Here is an 11803-nt window from a genome sequence, read left to right as displayed (position 1 = left end):
CACCCCGCCTTGTCTTATGTTTTTCAAACTGATATAGGGCTTTCTCATGTTTGTTTTCATGTTACAGCTCCATTTTTCACTCATCTTTGACATTATCTGTCTTCCTTCAGAACTCTATGGGCTCTTACAGAAAACAAAGGAAATTTTGCTTGCTGTTTTTACATTTCAACAAAACAAAATAACGCCATATAGCTTTGGCTACCTTCATGCTAGCAAGCAACCAGATTGTTTAGTGTTTAGTCTGAATTTTTTGAAGGTAGCTCAACCATTGGCAGGCAGACATGGTAGAAAATTTTATCTTTAACAGATAAAATTTGGAAAAGATGCATGAAACTAAACTTGACTTTCACAGTGAAAATGATACTAAATCTTAGTGTGAGCTTCTCATCACAGCAGTGCTACTGTTATGTTTTCCTGCCCTCTAATTCTCTCTTTACTCTTTACTTATCCTGATGCCTGTGTGAATACTTGAAAATGTGACATTATGTGACATTTTGGAGAATGTCTGCTTGTCCAGCCCTGAGATAAAAAGATCATCAAGAAGGAACAAAAAAATTCTACATCTTAATCTATATTTCAGCTCATTATACCCACTAAATAAAGTGAAATGAAGCAGGAATTATAAACATCTAAAAGTATCTAGACTAAGTCCAGAGAGTTAATGTGTCAATGAAATAAACTGATGTGTAAATGACAGTATAAATGTCTGTTGTTGGATTATTCATAGATATAGGGAAGTGTTTAAGTTTTTGTAACAGTTTGGTTTATTTTATCTCTTGTTACGTTGAGCACAACTCAGACTGGAGGAAGTAGTGGCTTGACTGTTGAATGATTTCTCTAAATCTTAAAGTTCCAGTTGACTAGGCCAAAGAATTCCTTCTTGTCCTGTACCAAGTGTTGTTTCCATGGACTTGTAGTGAGAAGAACAGTGCACAAGCTTTTGTTGACTTCCTAGACCCTGTGCCACTCCACCCCCTTACATTACTACCCAAATGACATTATCTTCTGGCAGCTAATGCTGAAGAAGCCTGGCTTTGATCTGACTATAATGAATTTGTATATTGCTCTGTTCTGAATAATGATGAAGCTGAACTTTAATTGCATGGATGACAAATGGATATTGCATGCTCAGTCTTGCTTCAGCAAACAATACTTTGTTTTTGAGTCTGCACATACATAAATATAAACTGTGATGCCAGAGTTCATGGCTTTTATCACATCATTGACAAATTCCTTCCTTATATTCAATGTAAATCTACCCTCTTTCAATTTAAAATGATTGCCATGTATCTACAAAGGCATCTGTCCTTCCTTTATTACAAATACATACAATCACTCTGAACTTGTATTTGATCCTTTTGTATCACCAAAGAACATGCAGGAGTATATGTAATGATGTCTGACTGACCACATCCTGGTTTTTGTTTTTTATTTCTTTAAAAGTGGATGCTAGTCATATTCAAAGTAGTGGGTAATAAAAGAAGCAATTGTTGGATGCTATTTTTTGTTTTTGATGTTAAGTAGCTGTGTGCCTCATATAATGCACAGCTTTAACCACTGAATACTAACCTTTCACAAACTTCTTCTGAGCTGCATTTATGAAACCATTTGTGTCTTATTACGATTAATTAAGTTAAATTTATGTCCTTTTAAGCAATGAACTGTTACTGCCTTCATTTTAAGTTTGTATCTGAAGCACAGTGAGATTATGTGGCTTGCCTATAATCAATAAAAAAGTCACTTACAGAAACAAGTGTTCTTTAGCTCTAATCTATATCTTTTAACAAGATGCTTCCCCTTTTATGATTCCCAAGTATTTTCAAATAACTATGGTCATGATTAATTAACTATGTAAGATTTCAGGGTATAGATTTTTTTTTTTGGTCATATAATGCACCAAGAGAAAAGGGTTTTTTGTTTGTTTTGCTTGTTAGTGGTTGTTTTTTGGTTTTGTTTGTTTGGTCGGTTTTTGGTTTTGTTTTTTTTTTTGGCTATGAAGCAGTTAGATTGAGATCTCTTTCCTCATGATACAGAACTGACAGTGCAGCAACATGTTGCAACTAATTCCAAAATTGCTTTTCCTCTTTGCAGACACAGTTTCATATCATATTTCTGTAACAAGTCTCTAAGATTAACCTTTTATAAATGAAACAGCATAAAAACAGAGTTGCGATATAATACAGTGAACTTCTGTAGCAATAAAACATATATTTTAAGGGGCCATTGTCTCTTAGCAGGACCAACGGTCTCTACTGCTGAAAATAACAATAGAAAATTCAGGTTGAAATATTTTGTTGGCAGAATTGGAAAACAATCTTAAGAAAAGCAGCTTATGCTGTTCCACACACCAAACAGAAATGTTAGTGCCTCATTTTTTTTTTTTTTTTTTTTTTGAGTAGAACAGATAGTTTTCTGTGAGCTTGTGTATATGCACATACATGCAAACACATATATTCCAGGACAGGGCAGACTTCTAGAGATTTCTAGTCAGTTGTACTCACCAAGGCAGTGCCTGAATTCAGTCTACTTCAATCTTCAGCTTAAAGCATGAGAGTGAAACAGTTTCAAACCAGTTACTTCCTCTCTAGCCCTGTCAAAAGTATGACAAACAGTTCCTGGACATCTGTCTTGCTTTAGTTCCTATTGTTCTTGAACAAAGGTGTTATATCAGTAGAAAATAATATACGCTCATCACCTGCTCTTCCAATGTTTCCTGGCATTACAAGAATACTGTTTTACAGAAATTTGTTTCTACAGTAGCAGCTGACTTCTAATACTGGCTGTGTCATGTAGAGCATTTTACAAGGATTATTTAGATGATTATAAAGCCAAAATAATTCAAATACCTTAAAGGTCAATTTCATACGAAGTGTCATTTTTATGCTTAAATCTAGCTATCACTCATGTTATTTAAATTTAAATCAAGAACATCAGTAATTAAAAATTAAGAATCTATATTACTGAATCTTTCCTAGAAAGACAAAACAGAGATTTTTTTAATTTAAATGGACTTATAATTGTGATTTCTGTTTTAAATCTTTTTTTCTCTTTTTCCAATAGCGGCTCTGATTCGAGGGAATCGTAAGAACTGTGCTCAGTTTTCTGGATCTCTTGATTGGTTGATCAGCAGATTAGAAAGACTGGAAGCCTCTTCTGGTATACTTTTTACGATTTTAACTTTCTTATTTGACCAGTTTTTCATTCTTTAACATTGGTAATATACTTCTTCAGTCTAATTATCGTGATGTTCTTCCTATGAGAGAGTAAATTAGTGAGATTTATATTTGTAACATTTTTGCATTTTGATTGCAATTGTAGTTTTAACTTAAGTTCTGACAGTCTTTCGTTTTCCTTGACCAATTGGTAGTAATGCTATCTTTTAATTCAGGCAAACAAACCATTCAGTGAAACAGCCGTTGTACAGTTTCAGTTGTCTTAAGTTGCTTTTTCTCTAATTGTAGTACCTTATTACTAAAAATTGGCAAAATCACAGGCTAGATCTTTCTTCCACTACAGTCCCCCTTTGGTGTGAGGGCACTCATCTAAGGAGAATGTTCTCACAATTATGAAGTTGCCTGGGATTTCACTGCAACCTTCTTAGTTTCAATGTATTTTCCCATTTGTTCACAGTGAAATTATTTCCTAACAGGCCTAATTTTATACCTGAAACTCTCAGGGCTAGGATTTTCAGAAATAATTCAAAATTTTACACTCAACTTGTAGAGGTTTGATATGAAATTTATTACAACAGCTCTATAAATGCTGTGTTACATGGATTCTGTTATATCTGTATTTTCAAAAATTGATCTCAGTAAAAATAAAAATAAATTAATTTGAAAATTAAAACCTGAATATTTATGTTTATGATACTGTAGTAAGGTATGAGATGAATTTTGTAAACTCAAAAGTAATCTGACATTGTAGTTGTACTGCATAATGAACCTCATGACATGGTGCAAAAATTCTGAAGGAACTAATATTTGCAATGCTCATTTCCTTCTAGGAACTAGGCCACTTGAACTTCTTCCCCATATGTTCTGGTAACATAACTTCTATGTTACCTCCAAAACTGAGATGTTTTCTGGTTTTGAGGGAGTCAGTTATACAAGATGCTAATTATGCTGTGCTTTAGTTATCTCAAGAGGCATAGTAGGCTTAGCTTTTAGTCTGTAAATGTGCTTTTTTGATTTTATGTGGGGTGCTTGCTTGCAGGATCTTAAGATTTATATGGCTTGATTGGAGTTATGATATTCACTGTTTATTTTACGGTAGTAGATCTAAAATAGCAAGAAATACTGGATTATATTACAGCATTTAAATTAGAATACCTGGCTGCGTATATTCACCTAAAATAATTAATTAATTTTATAAGGTAGCATGTTTGTGAGGAAGAAACACCATGCTCTGTCAATCACACCAAAATTAAGTTCACTTTCAACATTTAAGTTGTTAGGTACATCTCCTGCAGCTCTTTTCTTGAATGTGTTGCAATAAAGATTTGAGGCCATAAACTGTTATCAATAAAATTCCTATTTTCACTTCTTTCTTATCCTTGAACTAAAAATGTTATGAAAACAGAATAAAAGCATTAAATATATAAAAAGCAATTGTGAGTTGATTTTACAAGTTAGATTAGAAATTGATTCAGTTCCTGATCTTCACTGAAGCAAAAGAAAGAAAATTAAGATTTGTCCAAGTATAAATGTGTCTGAGAGCAGACCATGTCAGAAGTGAGTTATCACAGGAGCTGAGTGAATAATGCAATGCAAATGCTTCAGCTGTCTCTTTAATATATAAATTAAGATGAGATTAGTTTTTCACTCTTAAATATAATTGAGATGGGATTAACCAGTCCTAAAATTTTAAAGGCATTAAAGCATAGGTAATAAAAAAATAGAATAGGGCAAGTTAGTAATCTAATATCCTCCAAGTGAAGACTTTTGGAACCAGATTTTGACTATTTTTTTAAGGGCGTGCATTTTATTCTAGTATTCTACACTGTGACATTAGAGGAGTCAACTTGTTGTCCCAAAAAGATATGCTTCCTTTCATCTGTTAGTCATTAAGAAAAAATTTTCACTCATCTTTATCATAAACTCTGCATATCATACTGTTTGTGATATTTGTATTAAATTTGAAAACTTCCTGCTTTACTGCCTTGAGCAACTCCAAGAAAATTAGGAAAGGTCCGGTTGTCTTTGATGTAGACAATCTAAAAGTGGATCAGTCCAAATAGACATTTTACATTCGTGTGTGTTTTTTTCTGAAATAGAGGGAATTTGCCCTTAGAACAAAATGTGTTTGATAATTAGCACTCGGTGCAGTAATTGAAGGAATTTCTGTGGCAGCTGGGTCTAATTGATAGCATTCATTTATTATTGAATGTTTATATCTTCAAAGTATTTTTACTTCTGTTATTGAAAAGGTTAAGACTAGTAAATGAACCTTGGATACTATCTGAAGACAAAATTAAGATTATGAATCTACCTACAGAAATCTGAGAATTCCAAGGTTATGGTTACCACACTTAAGTTACATTAATCATTTCATATTGGATTACTGTTTATATTGTTAAAAATGTGTTTCAGTGCTACAATAAGATGTGGCAAATTTTAAATTTCCAAACTTTGAATGTAGTGGTTTTCCTTCATTCCCAAACCACTGTGGCACTCAAGGAAGTGACTGATCTTGTTACAGATTACCCCTCTAGGTGGAGGAACCTTTTGTAACACTTTTCTTACCTCCCTAGGTACTTTTGCCGTGTTCAAGTGACTCCTGCCTGTCTAGTTGGCAAACTAGGTGGATGTGCTCCTGCTATGTTACGACAGGGCATCTACTCCTGTAGCTCGCTCTCATGACTCTTAGCTTTTTATCCTTTTTATCAATATTGTTATTATTAATATTGGAAGTCTACATCTATTGCAGCCCAGATCATACATTACCAAATTCAGGTTTAATATGTCCTCTTATTTGTAGTTGAGACTTTCTGCTTATATTTTCAGAGCTCCAGAATAACTTTGGGAGTTCATGTCTAGCTCATTATATCGTGGTTGTGACTTTTTTGAAGCCACCACACAGAACAGGAACATTGTCCACAATATCTGTACAGGGTCACGTGCATTTTCTGTTTACATGTGTATGACTCCATCTTTGAAGATATTAAAACACACACTTTTTTTTGAAACCTGTTTGCCAGATAAATCAAATTATCACTGTATCTGTTGCCTTCCACCTTTACTACATTTCAGTCCTTGAGTAATCTTTACACTTTATTAGTGATGACAGTGTGTCTTCCTCCGCATCCTCGCGGGGGTTGGGGGGGGGGGAAATTTTGGGATAAAAGGTGATGGTGCTGTAGGTTGTCCAAGATTAAAAAAAGAGATCTGAATGAAATCAGATGACTGCAGCCATGATTGAAGTCACTGGGAATTCCAATCCTCATTTTAATTCAAATTTTATTGGGAAATAAAAAAATAAAACTGCCTTTCACATAGCAAGTAATTTAACCATTGTCTCTTCTGGCAGACTAACTTGGTCTTAACAAGGATGGGAATCTAAAATCTAAGTTTAAAGAAAAAAATTAAAAATCTTTGTTGACATATATATGACTGTTCATAACTATTAATATCTTTTTATCCCTTTGTAAGAAGTCTACAAATCCCAATTTCTGTCCTTAGTTAGATAATTTTTGTTATGATGAGGTCTACAGTTTCTTCAATTGTGTTGGTTTTTTTACTTTTGATCCAAATGCAAGTAAGCGTAATACAAGTTGATCTGAAGTTAACAATTAAAAAAAAATTCATGAACTGAAGGTATTTTAGTCTTTGCTGGTGCATAGCAATGGAACATGTCCTAAGTCTACAAATGCATATCTTTGCATAGGTAGGTTATTTCTATAATAAGTTGTTAATGATGTTTAATATTCCTTTCCTTAATAAGATACTTGGGAAATTCTTCAGATGGGATTTTCTGATGAAAAGAGAATAGATTAGATTTGGAACTCCTGGACATTTATACTCCTCATGAATAGTGGTTTTAATACCAGTCTGTAATAGTTTCATAGTTCTTACTTATTTCATTCAATTTCATTATTCACTGCATAAGCATGCATTTCATACTTACCAAACAGATTTATTGGTTCCAACAATGTTTTATATTAATTACTTTAAATTCTGTTCAGAGTTTATGGTTTTCAGCTTTTCTTTTAATTTTTGCTTGCTTATTTCTAAAATTCTTGCTCAATAAACTTTTAATTTTTGGTTTATGAGAGGCTTTATGATCAGTTAGTTGTATTGTTCCAGACTATATTGTTTGGTTAGTCAGAGATTATTTAAAAAAATAAAAAAGGATGTGTGTGTATAAAAAATTTCCCCCATAAATCAAAATACATATTCTTTTTCCTTAAATTTGTATTTGTTTGTTTTTTTTTTTTAATTGTTTTCAAATTGAAAAGCTTGGTTTTATTGTTTACAAATTCAGAAAACCTTGGATGCATACTGAGGACAGTTATGTGGGTGAACCACAATCTTTAAATTCTTAAATATTAGCTGTCATTTACTTATGATACATATTTTTTCAGAGTTTTATTCAAAACCAGTGGAAATTAACAGAAAAGCGCTTGCTCTCCTCTGTAAGCCTTAGATTCAATCTGGAATGTTAAGGTGAGAGGGAGACAGCTGATCAGCATAAAGACTGTTTCAAATCTAATATTTCTGTATCATGGAATCATAGAGTCATTTAGGTTGGAAAAGGCCTTTAAGATCATAGAGTCCAATCGTTAACCTAGCACTGCCAAGTCTATCACAAAACCATGTCTCTAAGCACCACATCTACGCATCCTTTAAATACCTCCAGGGATGGTGACTCCACCACTTCCCTGGACAGCCTGTTCCAATGAAATGTATGTTCAGTTCGTAGCTGTTTGGAACTTTTTTCTTAGCTGACTCTAGTCTTACTCAGCTGTAGCAGCTGATGATCGTTTTCTCACTAGGATCAAAGAAAGATCAGAATACTCTTACTGAGACAGCATTTTTGTCTGAGGAATTTTGTTTCCCACACTGAGTGTAGTTTACATTGATATATTTTTCTTTCAGTAAAAGAGATCATGGCAAAGAACAGAAGATTCATGTTATGGAACTTGCTTTGCAAGGGTTAAGCAGAGTGTTTGGAGCCATAGCCTGAATACAATAATGAAGACGGAAAGATGAGAGGTGTACGGGGCAAATAGGAATTGCGTATCTCTAGGTTTAAGGCTGCTTCTCAACTCTCTCTCAGTGCTCTGACTTTTCTCAGTGTGGAAACAACTATAGCAACTGATGATGAACCACATGCATAATGTTTGTCTTTACCAAATGTGGAAGATCCCAAAGCAAGTGGTGACTTGATCTAGTACACGTGGGAGCCCATTTTACTGCCCTATTGCAGGGAACCATTTTAAGGCTAATGATTCTTGATAGCAAAGACTGCTGCTTTATTGGGGTTGGAACTGAATTTAATTGACGGGCCACTGGAGATTTAGTGTTCTTACTTCAGTGCACATCTTATTTTCATGCTAGTTACTATTTGGTCTTTTAAGAACATTGCTGTGGCTCCCAGTATAGCTGTTACATACACAAAGAAATTATACACAGTGGGCCAGTAGACTGGGAATTTACCTCTGCTTTCTAATTGGGAGGTATACGATTCTATTAGTGGTTCATATGGTTTTTTAAGGGAAGAAATGGAAAACTGTAAATATGGAGAGCATATTTTTTGTATCCAATACCTATGTAGTATGAAGTCTTCACCTTTTGGAGCCACTGAAAACCAGTATTTTACCCAGTTTGTTTGAATTTGTGAGTGTTGATCATTGCATTTATTATTGAATTTTCAAATTAATTTACAGGTTTTTTTCCTGTCCTTTCTGATATTTACTACATTTACTTATTTTGGGAAATCTGGAAGTACATCAATCCTATTGTGGTTTTGTTTATCGTATGTAATGGTTTTTGAAACTATTCCATGTTATTGAGCAATATATTAAGAAGTATTATATGCAGTTATGATTTTATATGCACTTTGAATAAATAATTTTTCTTTTTCTCCCCAGGAATTCTAGAAGTTTTACACTGCGTGTTGGTGGAAAGCCCAGAAGCTCTAAACATTATTAAGGAAGGACATATTAAATCAATCATCTGCCTTTTGGACAAACATGGAAGAAACCATAAGGTAGGCAAAGAAGAGACAAGTATATCTAGGTGAAAATTTGTGAACAAAGCAAGCATGTTGTTGTGTGTAGAAGTTAGATTTCAAATACTTCAATACTGTATTCATAATTAGGAATGAAACATTTGATATGGCATATCATATGCATATGAGCAGTCTGATATGGCATATCATATACTGTATTCATAATTAGGAATGAAACATTTCCTAAAAGGCATATGAGCAGTTTGAAGAAGCAAACAGGAACGTTAATTTATTTTTGATGAAAACACCAATGCACACTAAATCTCAAGGGAAGCAGGAAGAACATGTCTTAATATTGTTAGGAGAATTTCAGAATTGCTGTAAAATAAGACTACTTTGTTGGATGAATTACATACTCTTACATGTCTTCCGGTAACAAGATATATAGCATTATATTGCCTGAAGTAACTCGTGTGATTGTAAACTCTTTAGCATGAAAAAATATTTAAGATTAAAATAATCTTTCTTTTTTTTTTTCTTTTTTTCTTTTTTCTTTCCGTTTTCAGGTTTTGGATGTTTTGTGTTCTCTTTGTGTTTGTCATGGAGTAGCTGTGCGGTCTAATCAGCATCTAATCTGTGATAATCTCCTGCCAGGAAGAGATCTGCTTTTACAGACACGCCTTGTCAACCATGTGAGCAGGTAAAAAGAAAAAGAAAAAAAAAATCTGTATCTGTGAATAATGCAGAATAAAACTTGGGATTAAAAGAAGTAGTCTTTTAATAGTTGCAGAGAAACTTTTTTACTTCCAAGACTTTTGATAAAATATTTTATTCTTACTAGGATTTTAAATACTCTTTGCAATATTGATTAGAATCAAAACATGGGTCAGAAAGGGCTGCTGCAGAATACAGCTGCTCTAAACTGCTTTAAGTCTGTGAAACTGTAGAGTGTCTTCTAAAGGTTCTTGTCTGGATCTAGCTGTGCTATCGAAGTATTGTCAGCCAGTGTCTGGTGATTGCCTTTAGGTTTCTGATCTTGTGAGGATTTCCTAATCACCTTTGGTCAAAATCAAGAACTTAGTGCCAAACACCTTCACCAGTTTCTTAAACTAATGTTGTTGATTTTGCGTGGGATATTTAGGGAGTGCCCACACCCTTCCTTCCACTGTCAGAATTGTAGAAGCTACCTTTCAGAAGACATTCATGACAAGATAAAGCTAGTAACAGAAAAGCAATATTTAAAAAGTCAATGTTTATCCAGAGTTTGAATTTATTCTGAGGCAGAAGAATCTGGCTTAGTGAAGTGATATTCCTCTGTCTCAAATTTATGTCTATTTAAAAAATCTCAATCATTAAGTGAAAATGAAAGTTGAAATATAGAAATAGTACTTATAATTCAGAATTCATATGATTTGTTAGATGCTGAAAACAAAAAAAAATCCACAACTGTATATTAAAAGGAGGCCTTTTCAAGTGAAAATGACAAGTCTAAAAGTGAAATGAATACGATAATTTTATAGCTAATACACTCACTCGTATTTTTCATAACCACATGTGACTTGACTTGCCCCAAGACATCCAATAGCACACCTACATATACAAAACATGGAAAGGTGGTGTAATGCGAATCGTTCCATGTCAGCAATAAATTTGAAGTGGTAAACCAAAATCCCTAATGTAAACTTCTGTTGGTAATGCATGAGAAGAAATTTTAAATGTGTGGGTACTGACTGAGCTTCTGAGCTGACTTTGGATCTTGTACAAGGAAGGTAGAGCTGTCTTTGCCAAATATGGTTGTAGACAAAGCAAATAGAGTTAGTACATATTTTTCCTCTGTGTTAGGAAGTTGTGAATGAGAATATTAATATTCTTGCAGTTGTAAGAAAAAGATTATTTTTTCGAAGTCACAAAGACCAATGAAACATTGAAAACATATAGCGATATACTGAGACTTGCATACCTCATACCAAAAATAATTGGCAAAGAACTTTCTAAGATACTGCTGTTTAACATAATTTTCCAGGGGACTGGAAAATTCTATTCACAAACGTATTTAAAGTAAGTTGGACTATTAGGTTGATTAAATTGTGGAGTCTGGACAAAGGCATACTAAGGCTGATACTGTGTTCAAGCAGAAAAGATTAAATTGGCGATCTTACCAAGAATTTACAAATGATTTAACTTTTCTGGAATATAGCTTTTGTCAAACAGGTTTTGTTTATATTTTTAAGGAGATAAATGTTTGACTTGCAACAAAGTCAAGAGTATCTATTAAACTTTTGGCAAAAGACACCTCATATACTTCCAGAAGGAAAGTGTATTAGTCATGTAATAAACCAAGTTATTTTATAAGCAATCAGATCAGTAAAGTCTGCTTTTACACTGACTTGTATTTAACGGCCTGCAAACAGGTTTTGTTTATATTTTTAAGGAGATAAATGTTTGACTTGCAACAAAGTCAAGAGTATCTATTAAACTTTTGGCAAAAGACACCTCATATACTTCCAGAAGGAAAGTGTATTAGTCATGTAATAAACCAAGTTATTTTATAAGCAATCAGATCAGTAAAGTCTGCTTTTACACTGACTTGTATTTAACGGCCTGTATCAACCCTTCTACCTCCCCCTACTTTCCC

At 33.5% G+C, this 11803-nt stretch overlaps 1 protein-coding gene across 1 annotated transcript in view; it reads left to right on the top strand.

The window, feature by feature from the left end:
• The window catches only part of LOC104529890 (ryanodine receptor 2-like), a gene marked incomplete at its 3' end in the record, with an annotated part of 61057 nt that overhangs the window by 21180 nt on the left and 28074 nt on the right, over nucleotides 1–11803 (top strand). The window contains exons 9-11 of the mRNA XM_029086575.1: nucleotides 3061–3156; nucleotides 9089–9207; nucleotides 9735–9868. Coding sequence (XP_028942408.1) covers nucleotides 3061–3156; nucleotides 9089–9207; nucleotides 9735–9868 — 349 coding nt within the window. The remainder of the gene's footprint in view (nucleotides 1–3060; nucleotides 3157–9088; nucleotides 9208–9734; nucleotides 9869–11803) is intronic.

Source organism: Antrostomus carolinensis, unplaced genomic scaffold, assembly GCF_000700745.2.
Source record: "Antrostomus carolinensis isolate BGI_N321 unplaced genomic scaffold, ASM70074v2 scaffold4228, whole genome shotgun sequence".
NCBI lineage: Eukaryota > Metazoa > Chordata > Aves > Caprimulgiformes > Caprimulgidae > Antrostomus > Antrostomus carolinensis.
This window is presented reverse-complemented; position numbering and strand designations above follow the sequence as displayed.